This window comes from Galleria mellonella, unplaced genomic scaffold, assembly GCF_026898425.1.
Source record: "Galleria mellonella isolate WM207_F2 unplaced genomic scaffold, CSIRO_AGI_GalMel_v1 utg38, whole genome shotgun sequence".
Lineage (NCBI taxonomy): Eukaryota > Metazoa > Arthropoda > Insecta > Lepidoptera > Pyralidae > Galleria > Galleria mellonella.
The window spans coordinates 5,224,981-5,248,554 of NW_026442090.1; the positions used below are offsets into that span (position 1 = coordinate 5,224,981).

Below are 23,574 nucleotides of genomic sequence, written 5' to 3' on the forward strand. Positions count from 1 at the left end.
CACTACATCATAGTGTAATATTGTAATGGCGGCTCTAGTCATCGCTATAGTCGTTTTAAGTGTGTGAATGTATTTAATGAATAGTTTCATACTTTTGTCTTTTACAGGTGTTAAATGTAGTTGAAATGTGATACAGATTTTGTGTTCTATTATTATTTAAAATAGACTGGTCGTCTAGTACACAGGTAATTCATTTGTATGCTTTCGTGTTGTAAATTTTTGTCGCAAACCTTTACGGGGCGCGTCCATGAGTAATATTGTGGATTGTGGTAGGTATATACTTTTTGCTTTTATTTAAAACACTAATCTTACTTGTACAGTTACCAGTTGTAATCATTTGCCCCAAATTATTTTGATGACAATGAATTACTTCGGTAGATACTCTTATCATAATTTATGTTTCCTAATAGTAACAGTTGACTAGGTATTTTGAAGATTACTAAAACTTCTAGCGTATGTGTTGGCTATTTATATTTACTTCAGATTATAAAATGACGTATGTGAAATAACGTATTCAAAACTTCATATGTAAGCAGAACGGGCGTAAAAGAGTCAACATGTCGAGTGATGAAGATAAACCTCCCGCGCCTCCGGTGCGTTTAACCAGCAACCGGGCCACAGACCGAGGGGATTCAGTAGCCTCTGTTGATATGAGGCCTTTGCCAAAAGGTAACAATAACTACATTGTAATAAGATGCTTTTTAATATTCATATTCCTAATATGAAAAGTTATATTCAAATTAGACACTTATTATGTTGTAAACATTGAATGTGTTGTGTAAATTATGTTTCTGTGCTTTTAATTGCAGAACCTGATGATGGGGGTGATAGAAAAAAGAAAACATTGAAAGCTAAAATAAAAGGTTCCAAAAGTACTGCACATAATGACAACAAGCCAAATATTAGCTATCCAACTAATTTTGAACATACAGTCCATGTTGGATTTGATGCCGTCACTGGAGAATTCACAGTAAGTGCTATCATTGTTTTAATCATTGACTTTAATGTAACATATATAAAATAATGTTTATTAAATTATGTAAACAACCTATTTTGATATGAAATTGTATCTTAGGAAAAACCCATGACACATACCCTTCACCTTAGTGCTTAAAATATTTCCCATATTAATTGGAATGAAACCATTGTAAAATCTTTTCATTAGTGGGTGTTTAGATAATCATTAAAGTTGAGATTCTTAAAATATCCAACATCAGTAATTAACCAATACTTTCAATTATATTACACTGATAATCAATAAATGGATATTAAGTATTAAATTTATAAAAAGCAAAACCTATTTATGTTATTATCATTTTCAAATAACAAAGTTCTAAGCATCATTTTAATATTTTTGTTAGATGTATATTTTTATGAATAAAACATTATAAATATTATTTTTATATTATTTCATAATGGCCTTATCTTTATATTTTCAAAGATACTAAGTGAATACTCACACAGTTTATTTTAGTTGTGTCTCATTTTTAACAAACTAGAAAGACAATTTAGAGAATGTTATATTGTAATTAAGCCTTACCTAGTACTGTATAATTCACACAAATCTTTGATTAAACATCTTAAGTGACAAATAATGTTATGTAGACATGTATTTCACAGTGAGACTAATAATAAATGGAAGAAAAACTATAAGTAAAATAGCTTTTTGCTTTTAAACAGAGCTTTAACGCTTTGCTTATTTTTAAAAATGGTATATTAATACTTGGTTTTATTTTGTTTATTATATCCATTGGCTTATTTATTACACAAAAGAGAAAACATATGATATGTGTCCTGTGGTAGATGCAAGAATTCACAACTGACTTTTTATATATTTTTTTTATTATCCCTCCATCAGATTATATTAATAATATTTAACAGGACCTTAAAGCATGTCTAAACTTAGAGTATGATTTAGATTAAAAATATTCCTGTCTCTGCCAGTTTATAAATATGCCAGTAAATAATATAAAATATAAACGGTATTAAACATATACATACTCAAGCACTGTCGTCTGAATATTATGACAATTTAGTTGTAGCATATTAAAATGTACTAAATGTTATTTAAAATAAATATGTCAATGTTATGGTAATGAGTATATTTTGAAGTCATGTAATGAGTTCCATGTATTACCGCTTTTGTTTCAAGCTGCCTATGACAGTAAGTAATAGCTTGTATTATTACAACATGCTCCTTCATTTTATAGACAATGTGAATGACTAGGAGACATGAATATATTATTGTTTATTTTATATGGCTTATTTCCTTATTGTAAAGAGTTCAATTAATCGCAATGTATTAACTAATATAATGCATTATTGTGTGGCATGCTCTCTACATTTATTGTATCAGTTTAGCCATAAATCTAGTGTTTTATTTTGATTGATGTACTTATCCTATTGTTGATCTTATAAATTTCTATTTTAATATCTTTATCATTTAACATGTATTATTGTATTGTTATAAATATATAAATTAGTTTAAATATTATTTATTTATACAATATAATATATTAAAAAAAAAATGTATTTTTTGTAGTTAAAAATTATAAGAATACAGTTTAAGAAATATTATTATTATCAACATTTAAAACCAATTTGAATAATTTAAATTATTCTTATCATTTTGATGTTGAATATTTAATTATTTATTATTATTTATTTCATCAGGGACTTTAAGCATGACTTCCAATATTAACAATACTACCAAAATTGATCTTCTTATCCCACAAATGTCATTTCTGTTTCAATATTGCATGAGATAGAGATGACATTGTTACATGTTCACATTCAAAAAACTTTGGTTGTAATCTTGAAATTATTTGTCCATTATAGGGCATGCCAGAAGCATGGGCGCGGCTTTTGATGGCTTCAAATATTAGCAAACAAGAACAGAAGAGCAATCCACAAGCAGTTTTAGATGTACTAAAGTGGTATGATGCATCTGCAACACAGCCACCACCTTCCAAGTATATGACTTCAGCCCAGATGCATACAACTCATTCAGGTATATATTGGAAGTCACCCTTATATAGTAAAATCCTAAGTAACTATGTTGTCAAATTAATATTTAGACACAAATATATAATTAGAGCAATAATAAATGACAATTATAGCTTGATTTGTACATTAATAATCATATTTTATTATTTTAAAAATTTTATTACAAAATGATAATGTAAATTACTACTTATTTTTAGTTCAGAAAAAATCAGAAGATTCTTAATATAACTATATGTTTGCGTGTAAGTTATGTATTTGCCAATTGTGAGTTCATTATGATTATTTTTCGGTAATTAAAAGCTGAGTCGCAATAAAAACAGACTTCAAATGTGACAAACAAAAACTAATCTACTGAACCGATTTTGATAAAATTTTAATAGGACTAATTTGGCCTTGGCTTGACTATTTTGGCTTCTTTTGGCCGAAACTAAGACCAAGGCTGAAACTTCAGTTTCGGTTTTGGCTTTTAAGTTATTTTGTGAAAGTAATATTAAATTAATTATATTGATTTTAATTTAAGCCTTATACTTTCTTTCGGGGGCAGGTTCCTCTGTGTCGCGCGTATCTTCTAGTAGTCCATCATCCTCTACGCCCACTGATACGGAGCATCCCGAGCCACCGCCACCACCTCCCTCGCGACCCGATCGCACTAAGAGTATTGTAAGTACATTTTATTGTCTTATAATTTTGTATAAATTGTGTTTGTATGGTATAAGTGATGACATCTCTATTTTATTTAGTATACCAAACCTATAGAAGAGGAGGAGCCTACGCCCCGACCTATACAAGCGAGTGCCTCGCCTCCGCATGTGCCGCATCCCACACATACAACACATTCGGTTAGTGAAAGTTTGTTGTTATCAATATTTAAAGTTTGGCCTATTTCAGGCAAACCTCTGTTCATTACTAGTTGTATTGTGCTCGTCCTTTTTTAAACTTTGCTGTGTCAGGAATTTTAGAATATTCTTAGCACTGATGTGTGTTAATTATCTCTTCAGTAGATATATTGTTTATGTATGAGTGAGCTGCATCAACATGTCCATAAGCATGTTGTTATATTTACCAAAACTATCACTATTGAGACATAGATATAGTTAATCATAAATATTGAAGAAAGGTATTTCTGTTGTCAGATATGCAGCAGAGCGGAAGTGGGCAGTGGGCCACTGCCGCTGGACCGCAACAAGAACCCCGCATCGCTGGCACCCGCGACTCCGCCCGCGCCCCTCGCACCCCTTGCGCCTCTCGCGCCACCCGCCAATGGCGCACAGACCAATACCGAAACCGGGTAAATATCGTATAAATTGTAATAAATTAATATCAGAATAAATATGAATAGCAATAACTTCATGAAAACTATTGTTTACAAGAATAGTACATATGATTCTTTTTCTATTTTGACTAAGTCCTTGAGTAATTTTGTTTCTGTTGTAGAATAGTGTGTATGGCTAAATACTTTTATTGAACTGCATTTGTTAAGCAAATCAAATAAAATTGTATTGTTTTCAGTCTGTAAAATTTAACCTATTCTAAGATAAAATCTTTGAACACCTTACGTGACTTATTTATTTACCATTGTTTAAATTTATATTTTGTTACAGAAGAGCAACTGGTCAGCAACAAAGGAAAAAGAAAATGTCAGATGAAGAAATTTTAGAAAAATTAAGAACTATAGTCAGTGTGGGTGATCCAAATAGGAAGTATACTAAAATGGAAAAGATTGGTCAGGGGTAAGTGAAACCAGATTTACTGTTCCAACATAACCTTTATTCCGCATGCAGTTTCTTTTGAGGATAGTAGTCAAATACATTGTCATTGAGACCATTCTGTAGCACTGTGCTCTAAACTTAACTCTAAAATTAAAATTTAATATCACAACATAATTTTTATTCTAAGGATCAATATGAGCTAAATGTCTAATAATTTTGACTAAAAGAAATTAAGTTTACATTAAATTAAAATATTAAATGAACAAATTTTCAATAATTCTCAAAGTTTCAGATTGCACATCTACACTAATATTATAAAGAGGAAAGATTTGTATTTTTATGTGTATATATGTTTGTAATGAATAAATTAAAAAACTACTTTGCCGATTTTTAAAAATACTTTCACCATTAGAAAGCTACCTTGAGTAACATAGGCTATATATATTGCTAGAAAAGATTAGGGATCCTTACTAAAACTTTAGTAACCGTAACTCAAGGTTTAAAAAATGCTATAAAATATCTTTCGTCGCGTGCGCTGCGGAAACTATTGGGGATAGAACAAAAGTATATTCTACAATATTGAAAAAAATATCAATAACTACAAAAAAACTTGGCGATACTATATGTCCAACTATTATCATTATGTCACAATAAGCACTTTTATAAAATGTTGTAAAAATGTCGAACCATGCGAAGCCGGGACGGGCCGCTAGTGTTGTATATAGTAAGTACTTATTTAGATCTACTTACTGGAAATTTACTTTGACAACTTTTTTTGGGGTTGGTGCAGGTTATAGATTTGGTCATTTTCAGCATTTATCATTCAAAACAACCTTCTACACCTTACAGTATTTAGGATACACTACTATTTTCTCTAATTAGTAAACATAATTAGAGCATTGTTGCCTTATATTATTAGTAGTGGCAACATTCTATAAATCCAAACTATTGTTCAATGTGCAACAGTTTTTACTATCAAACAGTTAGGCTGTTGGCTTATTTACTATTCCTAGTGAATTACTTTTAAACAAGTTGCATATTGTGTTTATATAATTATTGTTGTGTTGATGGAGTAAGAATACATCACTCCTTTTCATCCTCAAGATGTTATAAAAGATAAGTCAGAGAACAAATCCCTGTACACCAGCATAGGAAAAGGAAAACTGGATATAAACCCTGTATAGAAAATCCTAGCCCCGCATGTTAATAGTAGGTTATGTTCTCTCATGGGAAGGCACTCATGCACAACTGAAGGATGTTAATATTATTTAAGTTAGGAAGCCAACCTGGGAGTCGCAATATCAAACGTCTATATCTGCGGGTAAAGGTATCCCTGACGAATTGACGCCAACCTAATATACAGACATTCCCTATGAGACTGGCATATTCACCCAAGTGTATTGATATCTCAAGAGAAAATAGAGAAAAAAAAGTTGAAAGAATTTATTATTTCACTTTTTTAAAATGTACTTTTCCTTTTTCTGACAGTGCATCAGGCACAGTGTATACGGCAATCGAGACTTCAACTGGCATGGAAGTGGCGATCAAACAGATGAATCTTAGTCAGCAACCAAAGAAGGAATTGATCATCAATGAAATCCTCGTCATGCGGGAGAATAAACACAACAATGTGGTTAACTATCTTGATAGCTATCTTGTTAATGAGGTATGTTTATTAATAACTTCGATCAATAATATTTATTTTTTTGCACTTAGCTATTAGAAGATGAAAAAATACGCGCTTTATACAAATATTACGAGCTCCCACGATAGGGCGTAATATTAACGGACTAATACAGTCATAGCTATATATATTATAAGTATTGTGATTTATGTAAAGCAGGTTTATAATCTCCTTGTGTCCTCTAAATATTAGTAATCTGTCAAAAGTCGTTATTTCATCATCATATCAGCCTTTAACTGTCCACTGCTGAACATAAGCTTCTCCCTTGGGTGGTTTTGCTAGTAGTATTGGGCGCCGGATTGGCAACTGCAATTAGGTTTTGGAGATGTTTTAAGAGGGATGCTGCTGCCCATCCCTCGCCTTCACTTAGTCGCTTCTTATGATGACACCCACGGGAAAGGAAAGGGTGACCTATTCTATGCCGGGACCAGACGGTATGGCACCATAAAAGTCGTTATTTAGAAGTGTATAATGTAGTGCATATCTATCGTCTCCAAATCTGGCCATATATCCAACATTTTCATTCAATATGGCTATCTCATTTACAAGTAAAAACTTTGCTATTCAAATATGTATACTTGTTTTCAGGAATTATGGGTGGTGATGGAGTACCTAGCGGGCGGTTCACTAACAGACGTGGTGACCGAGACATGTATGGACGAGGGGCAGATCGCAGCCGTATGTCGCGAAGTGTTACAAGCGCTCCACTTTCTTCATACAAATCATGTTATACATAGAGATATCAAGTCGGATAATATCTTGCTCGGGCTGGATGGTCAAGTTAAATTAAGTACGTAGATTTTTTAAGGTTTAATATGTGTGTGTTAATTAGTCACCCAATGTTGTAGTCTAATTGCTCCTACATTGCAGTAGATTGATAAGATCTGGCATTGCAATAATAAAATTTATATGATAACTCGAAACTCAGTGATAGTAATATTTATAAAATGAATGATTAAGTATATACTTATTTCAAGGCTTATATTATCATGACGTGCATATTTTTGATATTTACATTGACAAAAAATGTATAAAAATATATGATGTACCGTGGTATAAAAAAAAAGATGCCCTACTAAAAAATGGAGGGCTTAGCATTTTTATTTCTTTATTAAATTCACTAATAGTATAAGTTTATTTACCAGTTCCTTACAATTTTACTGATATAATAAAATTGTATCAAGATGATGTCTGTACATGAAAGATAAGAAAAATGAATATGAGGGGTCTTAACAAGATCAATAGATGCGAAACAATAATTGTAAGCGATATGTTTGTTCCGGCATCATGCAAAATCTATTGCATCATATTGGATGTAGTTTTCACAATTTTACTCCTAAAGATCTTATTTAAAAACTGCGGGTCTACCATGAAATGAAATTCCGAAATTTTGGACTCAATTTCGTGTTTTTGTTTATACCAAAATTGGACCAATAAATGGAGTTTAACATTTCGTTTATCATACATCCTATTATAAAAGTCCAAAGAAACAATATTTTTACATTTTTAATATCTCCAAACGGCATAAATTATATAATTTTAACATCAAATTTGTTTTTCGTTTGTCTCCGAAATTTCGGAAAACATTTCATGGTAGGCCCTCTGGTGTATGTTTTTATCTTGATACACCATTTAAAAATGGTTTTCCTACTTCTAAAATTAACGCATATAAAGTAGCTGACAAAAACTATTCTCAATAAACTCGTTTATAAATTAACAGATTTGCTTAGCCTAGTTATAAAAAACAGCTCATATTGACTATTTTAAATCTATTTCAGCCGATTTTGGATTCTGCGCGCAAATATCTCCCGAGCAAAATAAAAGAACAACAATGGTCGGAACACCTTATTGGATGGCACCAGAGGTGGTTACAAGAAAGCAATATGGCCCAAAAGTAAGTTTTTTGTATCATACTTATATTATAAATGCCAAAAATGAGTTTGTTTCAATCAGTGTGCATTTTCATATACATATACTATATATATAGTATTGAAAATACACATGGAATGAAGGACATATGCTATTTTAATCATTTCATGCAGATGAAGTCGCGATTAAAAGTTTGTAATCCAAAATTAACAGGTTACATCAGAGTAGTTGAGGTGGGTTAAGAATTGATAATGGTGACCCTTGTGTGTGATGTAGTGATTTAACATACTGCCTTACTTTTAAACAGTCACTGGTTCGATCACTACATAATACAATTATTTGTATTCATGAGTATACCTGTTGGTATTGTTCTGGGTGATTATTGTTTTTGGATTTTGGAAGATATCTCAAAATTTTTTTAATGTAATATATACCTAGATTATGTAAGCCGTGTGGTTCCGGCATAGAACGGGTCACCCTTTCTTTTTCTATGGGTGTCGTAAAAGGCGTTTAAGGGAACTAAATGGACGAGGAATGACCAGCATCGTTTCTCTTAAAACATCACTAAAGCCTAACTACAGTTGCCAACCCGTCCGCCAAGCATGGTAACTGCTGGCAAACCAATATGACGGAGGGACTATATTCAGCAGCTAATAGCTGATATAATAATAATAATTATGTTACTACCTGATAATGTAACTTTGTAATTTTCAAAATCAGTTGAGCAATTTTTTAGTTTTAAACATATATAACCTTTCATATTTATTATGTATATTTTTAATTAATTCCAGGTGGATGTATGGTCATTGGGCATAATGGCGATAGAGATGATAGAGGGTGAACCGCCGTATCTAAACGAAAACCCGCTGCGTGCTCTATACCTAATCGCTACTAATGGCAAACCCGACATCAAGGACAAAGAGAAGCTCAGTCCGGTCTTCCAGGACTTTCTCGACCAGTGCCTTGAGGTGGACGTCGAACGACGCGCCACTGCACTCGACCTACTCAAGGTATGAGATAATTATTTGAGACATACTTTTTAGTATTATTTTATTATTATATTTTTCGTATTGTATATATGTGTCAAAAACCTAAGACTAGCATGACTCGTATTGTTATTCTTAAATGATACACTCGCTAATGACCAACGTTCAAATTTTATTGATTTACATGAAGTAAAAAATAAATGTATTTCTTCAGCACCCGTTCCTGAAGTTGGCGCGACCATTGGCGTCGCTGACACCGCTAATAATGGCGGCGAAGGAGGCCGCCAAGGGGCATTAGCGGCGGCCGCCGGCGCCTCCCGCCGCGCCGCGCCGCTAGCGCCCCCGCGCCCCTCGCGCCCCAGCGCCCCCTAGTGCCTACAACACTTATGTGTACTTCGTGTGCGTAACATACACTCCATTATACATACTAGAATGCTATGGCCCTGACGACACTCCGGTGACGTACATTAAGTATCAAACTCTATCGTCGATTAGCATCGTATGAGTATTACGATCGAGCCGACGAGTGTGCGACGCGGAGAATCGTAATGAGCATGCATCGATTACAGAGCAATATTTTATCTGTGTAAAACGGCTGCCGATGAATATAATAGAAGTAACCATATTTTTACAAGAAAGAGATTAATAGAAACGCAGTCCAGTAACTATAAAAACTGTAGTATCGTTTAGTAGCGTTATTTATTCTAATTAGCGACGTAATCTCTTATTGACGTGTTTCATTCGACTGTTTATTCTATAAGCAAAAGTCGAATAGAGGTATAGATAATACTAGAAACTAGATACGAATTTTAAATTTTAACGTTACAGCTGCAAACGAAGACTGGCAGTTAATGTTTAGGTGACCTTGTAAAGTATAAATAGTAGAATACATTAGGTCCATTATTTTAGTACTGACTCAGCTTACTCACTGTGATGGTAGGATGGTAGCTGTGCAGGCAGTTAGGTGGAAACACATCAATTCGAGCCGAGTGATTCGCGCGTATCGCTCTCTACCGAGCTCATACGTGGTCGGCGAGGTATCGATTATTGATTGTATTATCATTGGCAAATGGAGTTTTTTATTTGCATTCATTAAATTATTACATTTTGTGTCTTACTATTATTGAAATGAGTTTAAATATTTTTATGTTGATGATTTAAATAGTACGAACTGATTTTATATTAATTATTATGAATGAGTGAATATTTTAAATAAACGTTAATTTAACATATGATACATAGGAACAGTTGGCCTGTTTGCTTACATGCTTTCGATAGTTACTAGTTAGGTTTATGTGTAACTGTTAATTTATTGAAATCGCTTATTACTTGTAATTACAATATTATGATTTGAGATTATTATTATTATTATTGATGTGGTTTACTTTATTTTCAAAATTTAGTTATTTTTTTATGACGAAATATTTCATGATGCTTACTGTCAATATTGTAATGTAAACATCAATACATAACTAGTTTGATTGCTTTGTGAAACTTGATGTTGGTACGTATCATTTATTGTTAGTCATGGAAGTGGAGCATTTACATAGTATTAAGTTTATAAAGTTTATTGGAATGATGATGCATAGCAAATTAATTTTCTTTTGTGGCACAAACAATAGCATTTATAAGAGTTTAATAAAAAAAAAAAGTACTAGAATTGTGTTAGGTTTTCACCAGTCAAATATATGGTCACGTAAGATTTTTACGGATTTTATCGTCTGTATTCACCCATATGTCTTGGTCAGTCTTTTTCGTAAATAGATCAAGACATTGGATGTATAGTAAATATTTCAGAAACTGCATATTCGTACCACATTTCTTAAATGGTATTAGGCAAATGGTTTTGCTATTAACCTATACTATACTAGGTATCCTGGCTATGGACCCTTCATGATACAGGATAGGAATTCATGAAATGTTGTATTATTCGAGATGCAATAATTGAATTTTTTATTTTTCTTTGCAAGGAATTTAAAAAAAAAATACAAATAAAACCCGTTTAAATCTTAATTAAATTAAAAACAATGTTTTCCGTTATTAATACTGTATAAAAATTAACGATATATTTAGATAGATCATTTAATATCATTCAGCATACATTTATGACAATAGTAGCCAACTAAGCATTCAACAATAACGATTTATTCATATTATACATTAACACATAAAAGTATTTTAAATTAATTTTGTGGACTTGTAACTGTCCGCATGCTTTTATTATTTAGGTTGTGCCAACAGATGCTGTTAAATTTCGTTTTAAATTGCATATGTATAGTGTATTCACTATGGATGGTGTGATTGCGGTGTGAATATGGGTGAAGTATGCTGCGAGTTGGAGAATTGCAAACTCCTCTGATGAACTGTAAACCTTCAGAGTGTGGGCGTGTTGCTGACGCAAGTAGTTCAAATGTACACTATATACTCGTATATGCCGCTACGTACATTCGAACTAAAAACCGCGTTTGGTTAATACACTCAATGCACTTATAACATAGGTAAATAAACATAAATAGCACGATACGTAAATCAGCATATAATATTACATTCTTTAAATTTTTGTTTTCTTATGTAACATATTTCATTTACTTCCAATACTATATCTATTCATAACCATATCATGTTTCTACTATATTTATGTTAGTAGTTCTTTCACCACTGAACGTAAAAACGCTAAGACCACAGCACATGCACCATTGCACTCTGAAGGGCCACACTATATTGTACAGACACAAGTTAGAAAAGAGTAGTTTACTTGTTGACAATATGAAATGACCAATTAACGCTATGTAGACAGATTCCGTTCAGTTGTTCCAGGTTGGTGCAATAAAATTATATTATTTACTTTGTGTTATGAAGTGATACTATGGTATTTAGAAATGAACTGCAAATATCAGGTGGCTTAAAACAGTAAGATGAAACAGAATAATTTATAACCTTATTACGAAACCCATCCATTTATAATTAGTTTTAAATAATGAATTAATATATCAGTAATTAATATAAATTCTGCAGCAAACCAATATATTTTTATGGAAAGAGTGGTTTTTTGAACTTTAATTTATTTGCAGAACATTTTTAACGTCACATACATTTGATAGATCGGATAACCAATTTAAATTAAGGATCATTTCCAGCAAATTGCTCGCGTTCGACAAGATGTAGACGCAGACGATCACCAAGTCTACTCTTAAATCTAATATCAATGTCAATCCAATCTGTTGCCAATGACTATTTTATAAACAAAAGTTTGGAAAAAAAAAACAGCTGAAGAAATGCAGTAAGTTATAAGGTCTCAGGGATTCTTAAGTTATTAAACAACAAGCCTAAGGGATGAGATATACTCATCTACACTGATTGCAGACAACAGGCAAGATTCATAATGGACGCCTTAACTGAACATATGCCAGTAAGGCATATATGAGTATTATACGAAATGGCTTTATGTTCGAATATACTGAGCAGTGAGGAATCAGAACCCATGTAACACCTGTTGTGCAAATGTGATTCCTTGGCAGGTATGCGTATGAGTCTACTGGGAACGGCTTATCACAAGCTAAGAGACTATAAATATCTTAAACTTTAGGTTATCACAAAGGTAACACATAGGGTCTCTAAAATTATAGTATAAGGCAGGTGAAAGTACAAAAGTTCCCAAAGGATCGACGTGCAGCGGCTTAGCTGATCCCATAACACAAATAAAAGATAACATTTTGAATTTTTAGTTATTGAAAATAGGTGAAATTGTCGTAGTATTGTTGGTCACTTACGCTTTTGCACCAACAAATTAATATTTCTTCTAAATCCACGTTTTTGAGTGACGTCTGCAGCCCGTGCACTTTAGGAAATGAGTGGTGCCGCCCGGTCACAGCTTCGACCGCAGACTATGATAACAGAAAGGATCTGTAATATCGTTTAAATATTGTAAAATCCGATCCGATGAGCCGTTTGCTGGAAATAATTTTTTAATGGTGATATTATTAAGGGTACGACAGGTAATGTCTGGCAAATGGTATCTTGATTGTGTTCTGTTGAGATGCGGCCTAAATTCTAATTTTATTTTACTGTAAGTTGACAAAATTTATATAATTTTACTATGGCCTATCAGATGTGCAGAACAACTAAAGATGCACCAACCCTAACAAAATACTTGTGCAATATTGTAGAAATGTAAAAACTATAGCCAAATCTTTATGAGAGCTTGAACAAAGTTATTCAGTATCTAAATATTGTATGAAGTGTATTAACTATGTGATCATGAAAATGAATTTGAGTATGCGTTAGCGTATGTTAAGAGGAGAATAACTGTAATTATGAACATAGTCCTAAGTTGAAAATGTATTAATACATGTAATAGGATATTGTACAAGACATATAATGCGGTTAGAACATTTTTTCATGAATTTTCTCAGTTGTAAAACACCAGTGCCATGTATGAGCAACTTGTGCATATAAATTACAACCATACTATAATAAAAGACTCACCATGAATATTTCGTTGTTTCATTGAACTCTCTTGTTGGTAACTGACCATAAAACGTTTATAAAAGACTAGTTTTTACTCGCAACTTTTTTGGCGTAATTAGGACACATGTCCATTGACTAATACATAAAGTACCCTATGTCCTTCTCCATTTAATATAATGCGTATATACCAAATTATAATTAAGTCCGTAAGTGGTAACAAACAAACAAATAGACTTTCACATTTATAATATTTGTAAAACAAATTGTCATCATCATATAAATGATTGTGTTATCAAAAGTTAACACAATCATTTATAGGTCATCATGTATCAATTATTAGGTTTTTATTACCACGTACCAAATTTAATATTCTATAAATAACATTTTGTACTGATTTATTTATTGCTTCAAGTGTTATACTAATTTATTGTAGGTAAATTTTAATAAGTTTATTAACAGAAATTACTCGACTTCGCAGCTTAAGAGAACTTAAAAGATTAACAACTAGAATTAAAAGTGCTTTCCTAATATCAACTACAATTAAAATTTTTTGACGTATTATATGTAACTAAACTGCTCTAATAAAATTCTAGTAAATTAAATGTTTACGAAATTCTCATTTGGAGAGTAGTTAAATTAATTAGTTTAATTAATTTTTAATTCTTTTTTTTTACTTAAATTTTATTGCTAAATATCGTGTCTATTTCTAACCAACTTTAAAAAAAGGAGGTTCTATGTTCCACTGTATATTTTTTATGTAAGTCAAATGTTGACGCATTTTAAAAATTTTTTTTGAGAGTATACTCCTAAGTAGGTCCCCTTATCACCAAATCAGGACATATGGTGTTTCATATTTTTTTCTCTAAAGTTATACGCATATTTTCATCTAGTAACATTCATTTCATATTGCTGAGTTAATGATAGAAGACACATCACCTTGATATTTGTAAGAGGATAATTATTTAAATACTATTTGGCACGTGAAGTCCGTTAGTTGTTATACTCCTTTAAATTATTCAGATGAGCTGATCCCTCTTTGGATATTACATACATACATATCTGTCACGCCTGTCTCCCATTAGGGTAGGCAGAAACAGTGGAACGCCAAATGCTTCGATTCAAACAAACTCTTTGGATATTATAAGCGCGTATAAATTATTTCTGTGACTCTTTCGAGTTATTTGGATGATTTCTTCTGGAAATAATCATTTCAGGTTGCTGAGATTTATGTCCAATTTAACCCCAAAAAGACACAAGTCTGCGCGTTTACCGCAAAAAAAACGCCGTTTGGAGGGCACTTCCCTTGATAAAAAGTCAAGTCTAGGAACGTTGATATATTAACAAAATACGTTTATACATTATGATGAGATGATATTCTATTAGTAAGTGATTTATTCTGTATTAGCCAGAGTTATTTAAAGTTCTTGTTAGATACGACTAAAGTTTCATAATTATCACTAAAAATCTTTGGAATCAAAAAGTAAAAAAAAAAAAAAAAAGATTATTTGTAAACTGCAACTTCATGGGCGGCGGTAGTCACTTACCATCTACAGTTTGCTATGATATAATGACAGTTTCATTGTATTATATGAAGTAGTGTTTTACTCACTGCTTACTGATTATTTACACTAAAAAAGAAGTGTTTTTTTCTTTTTGGTGATATTAGTCTTTTAATTTAAAGGACAAAACTTGTTTGAAGTCGATGCCAAGCTCAAAGAGAACAAGAACATATATATATATATATATATATATATATATATATATATATATATATATATATATATATATATATATATATATATAACAAAACATAATTGTAATGAATTACTTAAATATTTTTGTGAACGATCAACCTTTAACAACCATAACTGTCAAATTATACAAATCTATTAAATAAATAAAACGCATCAATTCGAACACATTTTGTCGTTTAAATTAAAAGTCTAATATCTGTTTATTTTTCGCTTTTTGTTTCTTTTTATTTGGTTTTTAAGTTTTTTTTTCTGTATTAAGGCATGCTCTTCAGTAATAATACCAGATTGGTTTTCGTTTGTACAGTCCGTGGCGATGGAGCAGTGTAGACCTGTAATACAGGTTTAATATAAAACCTACATCAAGACCAGGTTTTCACAGAACTGGTCTTAATCCATGTGCCCAGCCAGTTTAAGTATCTAATTGACCCGCGACTATATCCACGTGACCGGGACATATTGATTAACCGGAACAAAAAACGACTTAGTCGGTATGTTAGTATGTTCTCCATATACTAGGATACAAACATGTAGGTATGCCCATGACGATGAACCGTTAGGGTGCAAGGTTAACAAAAAGAAATAATAAACCATAAACTTACCACTAAAATTACAATTTTAAATTGATAATTTTTCTAAATTATTCAATAAACCGGTTCTGACGCAATTCTATTAACATTAAATTTATACTGATCTTTAGAATAATCATTTCGTTTCAAATATACCTGGAATTTAGCAACAACAAAAAAACAAAGTTATATAGATAGATGTATTAACAATATTTATAATCAAAACATTTGTATGTTAATACAAATTAATAAAAAAATAAGTCGGGAGTGGTGAAATATTTTTTCATACTAGGAGGGTCGTGTCAAAACTGTTGAAAAACACTGCGCTAGAATATCAAATTAAAATTTTTGAGATTGATAATGATGTTTCAGTATCGACTAACATGGGCGCGAAAATTAAGACACATCATCAGTATCATCATGATAACTATTCAGTATATACCTAAATAAGGATGCCCTAATGGTATCTTTGATCATATTACCTTTTAATTGAAGAAGTTATAAAGGAATAAGAAAATTTATTACAGAAAATAAATTTATTTATTAAGACACAATTTTCTTACAAGAATAAAATTGTTCAGTACACAAAGTAGCTTTACAATAAATAAACACTGTTTTGTACATAGTTAGACAATTTAAATAAAATTAAACAACAAATAAACAAAAATGACTTAGTGCGGTAACTAAAAACTTATGTAAGTTCCAATTAAATGCCTTTAAGAGTTATGTAAAGCAAACAAACAATATTGGGACATAAAATTATCAATAAATATACTTATTTCTTTTATTAGGAAGTTTACAAATGTAAGCAATTAGATCGCCCAATGTTTAAGTAAAGGTAATACAAAACTAGATACTTTTCTAAAAAGCTAAGCAACCAATATTTTAATATTACTTCAGCATTGAAAGCTTATTGGTATACGAATTTAATGAACCGGCACATATTCCATTCACAGTCATGAGAGTATCTATGTATTTTTCAAAATTCAATTTGATCTTGTCCTGTACGTAAGTACAATTACAAAAACATTAGTCTTTCCTTTCCTCGGCTGGTATGAAGTCTATGGATGCAGAGTTAATGCAAAATCGTTTCTTGGTGGGCGCTGGCCCATCATCGAACACATGTCCCAGGTGAGCAGAGCACTTGGAGCATCGCACCTCAGTTCGCACCAAACCTGGTCGTGTTAAAACCAGTAATATATTTGCTCCAACTTCATTTTCAACACATATAGTCATTCACCAAAACCATTTATTTACATGGATATCACAAAAAACCAATGATGACAGTAGGTATGAGAGTCCCGTATGATATTCACAACGTTCGTGTGGTGTCGTCGGAGTGGTCGAGGCGGTCGTCGTCCAGCCGGCAGCCATCCAAGGAACCAGACGGGAAGGGAGGAAGACGAGTAGGCAGGAAAAAGGACAATGCGTATTATTGTCATGCACATTCCAGAACGTTACAATGGTTATGAAAAATCATGAATGTGCGTGAGTATTATTAGAGTCGGTGAGTCAAATCAAAATCCATGAACGTGTATAACATCGAATGAAGTGTTCATCGGTGTATTGTTCGTGATCGTCGAACCGATAGAAGAATAGAGAATACAATATTTCATGTAAAACAACGCATGTAAGTACATAAATTATTAGCGGTGCGTAATGTATAATGAACAGCGATTTGGCACACATTTATTTATATAAGAAAGTTGTCATATGAAATAAAGCGTAAAAGTAGATAAATATTGTTTACCAATTGAGGCCGACTTACGGTTGATGTGGAGTCAGGATTGTATCGGAGGATGATCAAGGGTACGGGAAAGACAGACAGAAAAAAAGATAAATATGTATTAGCACCAAAATCCTCTTTCCCGGCACCAAAAATAAATATTATATAGGTAGTTATATACATAAGCAGTAGGTATATTTTTGTAATAAACAAATTAAAAACAAACATAATAATATATCAATTTTCCATTCATATATGCACAGTATCTGATTATTTACATTTTTTTTTATTTCCCAAATAATACATTTTAATCAAAGCTAAAATAGGTATATCAATATAAATTTAGTGACAAAGAACTAAAAAACTTTTTATTTATTACTTTGTATCTAGAAAAATCAATTTGAGTGGAACTAAGCATTATTTACCACAATATAATACTCAAAAATAAAATTAGACAAGCCCGGTAGCATGTTAATATAGTTAGGTCTAAATAGTCTATAGATAGTATTATTACATATATTATTTATATTGTTTACATTATGAAATTATTAATCAACGACTGTAGTTATATAGTTTATCATTCAATTGAACTAAATTATGCCAATCATGCATCATGGTTATTTTTAAATAGACCTCTTGAGAGTTTTGTGATTAAATTGATAAAATAAAAAAAAAACTAAGTGCTTTTGTACAATTAATTGGTTGATATTATACAATAATAATAATATAGTGTAAAATAAAAAGTGATTAGTACTACATTTACGTGTCTAAAAAGGCTCTAGGTTTGTTCTCCTAAAAATTATATAGATCAAATGTACAAGGGATACTTAAATTTATTATAATTTTATTTATATATTTTTTTGCAATATACTTATAGATAATAAAAAGGTTGTCTAATTTCTAAATGTGTAGTCTTAAGCCCTGTGCTCACTGCCCCGTATCATGCCACAACCGTGATACACGCAAAAAAAAGTATGGATTACTCTCAGGTCACACCCACTAGAGGAGGAAAGGGTTTATTAGTAATTGGTTCAGCTCACTAGCAATATTCCCTTAACAGTTCGACTTACAATCGGTTCTCCCTGGACACCACCATGGTTCATGACGAATACATGGGTGTAGAACAGTTGTAGAGTAGTTGCGGTGTGTATAGTGGCATTTAGAACGTATCTTTTTGTACGTCACACTGTGCTATTACGGATATGGTAGGAAACAAGGCAGTGACCACTAAGCTTTAGAAGACATTGCACCTTTACGCTGCCGTATATATATACCTAGATATTTTTTTATACTCTTTATTTCTAACAATGAGGAATGAGAAAACGTGATCTTTAAATAATAAGATAAATGTAATGTCGCCACTATGTCTTTTATTTCGTTAAAAAAAGTGATTTTTTAAATAACTTTTAACTCGTCGCCGATCACAGGCGCGTGACTTACTGCGCTGGTTGCGCAGTACCACTCGCGATACAACCGTGAACCGCGCTCATGTATTAAGACTCCTATTGAGTTTGAACTTGTCGGGCATCCCCAAATTTAAAACGTTTAGTATGACTCACGATAGTTATACAATGATTTTTAATTCGTTTATTAAAACAATTTTTTAATTCATTATGATGAAGAGACATGTAACATAACTATAATATCTATATGCTTATAGTCTGTTACAATGAGAAAACACTGTAGGTGCTATGTAGTGCAAGGAGGTGAGATAAGGAAAGTGAGTGATAAATACGTTACTTCAAATGTTCAAACAATATCATTCTATTTCAAAATATTTTAAAATGCATAACTTTTGCATTCCTTCGTATCCTTGGAATCCTAAAATATAACCGGGAACGCAATTAACCTATAATAAATTATATAAAAAATAAATTACTGAGATGTGAATTTAAATTCTGCCGGGTCAGGTAGTTGAGAAGTAAAATATTTCAAACTAAAGAAATTAAAACATTTCTTTGAGAGGCGAGTTTATGTGTCTTGTTTGTATGTATGTCATTATCACGGCTTATTACCAATACAATATCAGTCTATCACATAAAAGTTCAAAATCCTCACTTTCATTGCGTAACTTAAAGTGAGTAATAGCTAACTACTAATAAGGAAAGGTCGACATGTGGATTGTCATTGTATCTACACTTATAAGCATGAAAGTGAAGGTCAAATGAAATATGGATGAACAAACAACATTGACCTAGCAATTCTACGTATGTTGTAGGCAGGAAGGGAGTTCTCAGGGATTTATAATATATAAATAGGTAGGTATACATACAACATTTATATCTATAAATAAACAAGAATATGTACATGGCACATATTAAAACTATTAAAATTTCTATTTACTGAGTATTTACTTTCTATTTACTGAAAGAACACAAGCTGAAGATCCGCTTGATAAATTATAACCGTCGCCTGTAGGCATAGACAGCATGGACATTATAGAATAAGTAACATGCCACTCATGGCAGATCATGTATCGTTGTTATCAAAAATTATTGTTTGACGTCAATAAATATGTACATTTCTATTAAAATCTTCAAATACTAGTATTTATCTTTTGTATGTCAAATGTAATCTTTTGATATGACACTTTTCACTTATCATGTCGGGATGGTCTGATCTAAACAGTCATAGTACTTGATAATAGACATAAAATATGCTTGCTAATATAATCTTCCAAATGATGCTACTCAAACCGAGATTTCGCCTTATAGTCCCATATATGGGTTTTTGTCACTATTCTATACAACTTTTTTCATATCAGGACCTTTCTGGAGTAGGCAGACTGCATGTAGGTTGGATTTAATTAAAGTTTAGAGATGAGAGAAATTACTATAATTAAGAATATATCTCCTCTTATGGAAGGTACTTTTGCCTAGCAGTGAGATGGCAATAGACTGTTATGGTATGGAGAACATAAACTGAGATCACCATTGAAAATGTAAGTAACTATTCTATCAGTTAATCTAGTTAGCTACAAACATTGTATTGTATGGTCTATTATTCACTGGCATTGAATTTTTGTTCCGCATGGCTTCATCCAGCTCATATCTATACAGCCTAAAGGTTCACAACTGTACAATAAATATTATATAGATTTCTAATAGTTTCATAAATTAATTAATGATTATGATTAAAACATGAAAAACATAATAGAATTATATTTAGTATATTGTTTAGTATTAATTTTAAAATACTCATAACACTAGAAGTCCACTTACTACATACATGGTGTATAAAAACTTACTGCAAAAAATTTTTGTGATGTTATATAGCATCAGAAAGTAAAAAAAAAATTAGTAGTATCAATAAAAAGTATTTATTAAATGAGGGTTGATTATTAAGATTAGACTTTAATAATTTGTAATTTTTTCTATGTAAAAGTACATTAAAGAATTTTATTCAATTATATGAATGAATCATTATATAAAAAAATACATATAAATAAAATATTAAAATGAAATATTTTATTTTTATATTATATGTATCATATCTCCCATATTTAGAACTAACAAAATTTTTCATTGTGCCTCCCACCAAATTGTTTATAATTACTCCTCTCCATCCAAAGGTTGCCTGGAAGAGATCTCTCTTAGCGATAAGGTCACCCATTGTTTTCTCATTGTGATTATTTCTTGTAATTATTTATATTTATAATAAGTTTACTATTGTAATCTTTTGGAGGAAACAATAAAGAGTATATATCTATCTATCTAAATAGTTATTATAAATAGTTACTTACATTATATACAAAACAGTATATTTTTAAACACCATGTATAATTACATTATGAAATATATTATCAGAGTAGTCATGCTTACAAGGACATTCCACAGATAAGTTTTAAGATTATTAAAACATAATGTAATTACAGTAAGTATACAGTAATATTTATTCAACAGTGACATACCTGCACTTGTGTCCTGATGTAGAGTAACCTTGTCCTTAGCTAAAACATCATTGAATGCTGGCCAACCACAACCAGAATCAAATTTTGTATTTGAAGTGAATAGCTCTTGTCTGCACACTATACAAACATACAGGCCCTCTTCATAGAATTTGTTGTAGCATCCTAAAATATATTTGGACCAAGATATATTACAAATAAAGAAAGATTCAGACAAAATGATAACACAGTAATATAAAATGATTTATGAACATGATATTAAAATTCTGTTAACATTATTTAAATATAAGAATGATGATTCAAATATTTTCAATAAAAAATTTGTTAAATAATTCCATATTATAACAATTCTAACCAATGTGTAAATTTAATTACCTTTAAAAGTTATTTAAATAATTTTAAATGATTGAAATAATTCAATTTTCTATATTTATAAATAAAAACAATTTAAACTATAACACAAAATATTAATATTAAATTCCATCTAAGTGACCAGTGTTTTTAAATAATAGATATAAAATGAGAAAGCTTTACAGACTTAAAAATATTTATTCTTCTTGAAAATATATATGTATAGAAAAATTTATGATTATAAATTAAAAAAAAATGAAAATATGGTCTTTTAGTAATATTTAATTATATGAGTTTTACTATACCTGTAAAGGGCCTTTCCGTGCCGGCCTCCTGTGTCACATGATACTGTAAAGGTGTTAAACGTTTCTTCAATGCTTCCTTGTCTTCCATGGCTCGCCAAATTTGCGCTGTTTATACAAAAATATTGTGATGAAACGTGTGTAAAGACTACTGGCATCTATCCAAGATGAAACGCAATCGACGCGTTTCCGTGTTTAAATACTGATATACGCACACATGTATTGCGGCGAAAACTAGAGTAGTCGTACCTGTTGTGAATGGATGCTGTAACTGCAAGCGGATATTTCTATTTAGAGGCACTGTTTTCTTAAATATTATAAAAGATCTGAGTAAAACGCGCAGCATAACTTACATTTCTTGTTTAAGGAAAAAGTGAAAAAAGTAATAAAATGTTAAAGAAAATAACTGTATATTTAAAGAATCTTCAATACCGAGTCATATGTCAACTATCAATTCTGACATACACAATGTTTTGTTTTAAAATTCGTTCGAATTGAATGTACAAAGAACATGGCCCATACAGCCTTTTAGTAAGTTTCTTGGTTCTTTATAAATGAAGAGGAACTACATGCATGCTGTCAATCAAGTAAAGAAAAGAGAAATTTATTCTCCCCAATTTTATTCTATTCTTATTTTTTAGATATACCAGACATACTTTCTGTAAAAAGATTTTGTGTAATTACCTATTCTTAAGTAATTTGTGATTCTTACGCTTAATACATAAACGTCTCGCTCGTCAAAACGTCAAATCACTCTAATTCTTGATTGTATAGAAAATGACAAGTGAAAAGATAATAAAAAGTAATAAATTGATATTACAAAGATCCAGCTGTTTAATAATTTAGAATAAATTCAGAAATTAAAATTTGTTAGGTATATAATATTCTTTTTTTCTATAGGATTTACACTAATGTCAGTTAAGATGTAAGTCTCGTACACAAACTAGACAGTGATACTAATTTTGCAAAAAAAGAATTTTATTAGATTCATTATGAGATTCATCAAGTAACTTACACAAATCGTATTTGAACTAGAAGAATTTAATTTTAAGATAATAACCAAGTACTAATTTGTTAGAATTGAAACCGATTCGTAAGAAAGAATTCATAATATGCTACCCTCCAAGAATCTGACGTTCTACCTTTTATCGACTTTTTATTTTGTAATTACCTGTTTAATTTCGTTACTTAGAAGGTATTCAATACGTGATGAATAATTTAAATAGTAACACACTCAACATAATTCA

At 31.1% G+C, this 23,574-nt stretch overlaps 2 protein-coding genes across 7 annotated transcripts; one reads left to right on the forward strand and one right to left on the reverse strand.

Annotated features, from left to right (window-relative positions):
* Nucleotides 1–5: 5 nt before the first annotated feature.
* On the forward strand, nucleotides 6–13,747 carry LOC113522545 (serine/threonine-protein kinase Pak). 2 transcript variants are annotated; one of them, XM_031913794.2, is made up of 13 exons: nucleotides 6–185; nucleotides 534–669; nucleotides 810–970; nucleotides 2,839–3,010; nucleotides 3,551–3,666; nucleotides 3,747–3,845; nucleotides 4,140–4,294; nucleotides 4,608–4,736; nucleotides 6,204–6,381; nucleotides 6,988–7,189; nucleotides 8,178–8,293; nucleotides 9,060–9,278; nucleotides 9,469–13,747. In XM_031913794.2, the coding sequence occupies exons 2-13, from the start codon at nucleotides 558–560 to the stop codon at nucleotides 9,550–9,552; spliced, it is 1,743 nt and encodes a 580-aa protein (XP_031769654.1). In that variant the 5' UTR covers nucleotides 6–185; nucleotides 534–557; the 3' UTR covers nucleotides 9,553–13,747. The 2 variants fall into 2 exon arrangements, with proteins under 2 accessions (XP_031769654.1, XP_026764071.1); XM_026908270.3 differs by having other exon boundaries at nucleotides 7–185; nucleotides 537–669.
* Nucleotides 13,748–16,558: 2,811 nt separating this feature from the next.
* On the reverse strand, nucleotides 16,559–22,791 carry LOC113522614 (methionine-R-sulfoxide reductase B1). 5 transcript variants are annotated; one of them, XM_031913880.2, is made up of 5 exons: nucleotides 22,681–22,781; nucleotides 22,577–22,598; nucleotides 22,331–22,435; nucleotides 21,678–21,839; nucleotides 16,559–17,252 (listed from the first exon to the last, which is right to left on the reverse strand). In XM_031913880.2, the coding sequence occupies exons 3-5, from the start codon at nucleotides 22,416–22,418 to the stop codon at nucleotides 17,071–17,073; spliced, it is 432 nt and encodes a 143-aa protein (XP_031769740.1). In that variant the 5' UTR covers nucleotides 22,419–22,435; nucleotides 22,577–22,598; nucleotides 22,681–22,781; the 3' UTR covers nucleotides 16,559–17,070. The 5 variants fall into 5 exon arrangements, with proteins under 5 accessions (XP_031769740.1, XP_026764159.2, XP_026764160.2 ...); XM_026908358.3 differs by having other exon boundaries at nucleotides 22,577–22,791; XM_026908359.3 differs by having other exon boundaries at nucleotides 16,559–17,216; nucleotides 22,577–22,788.
* Between the last annotated feature and the right edge of the window lie 783 nt (nucleotides 22,792–23,574).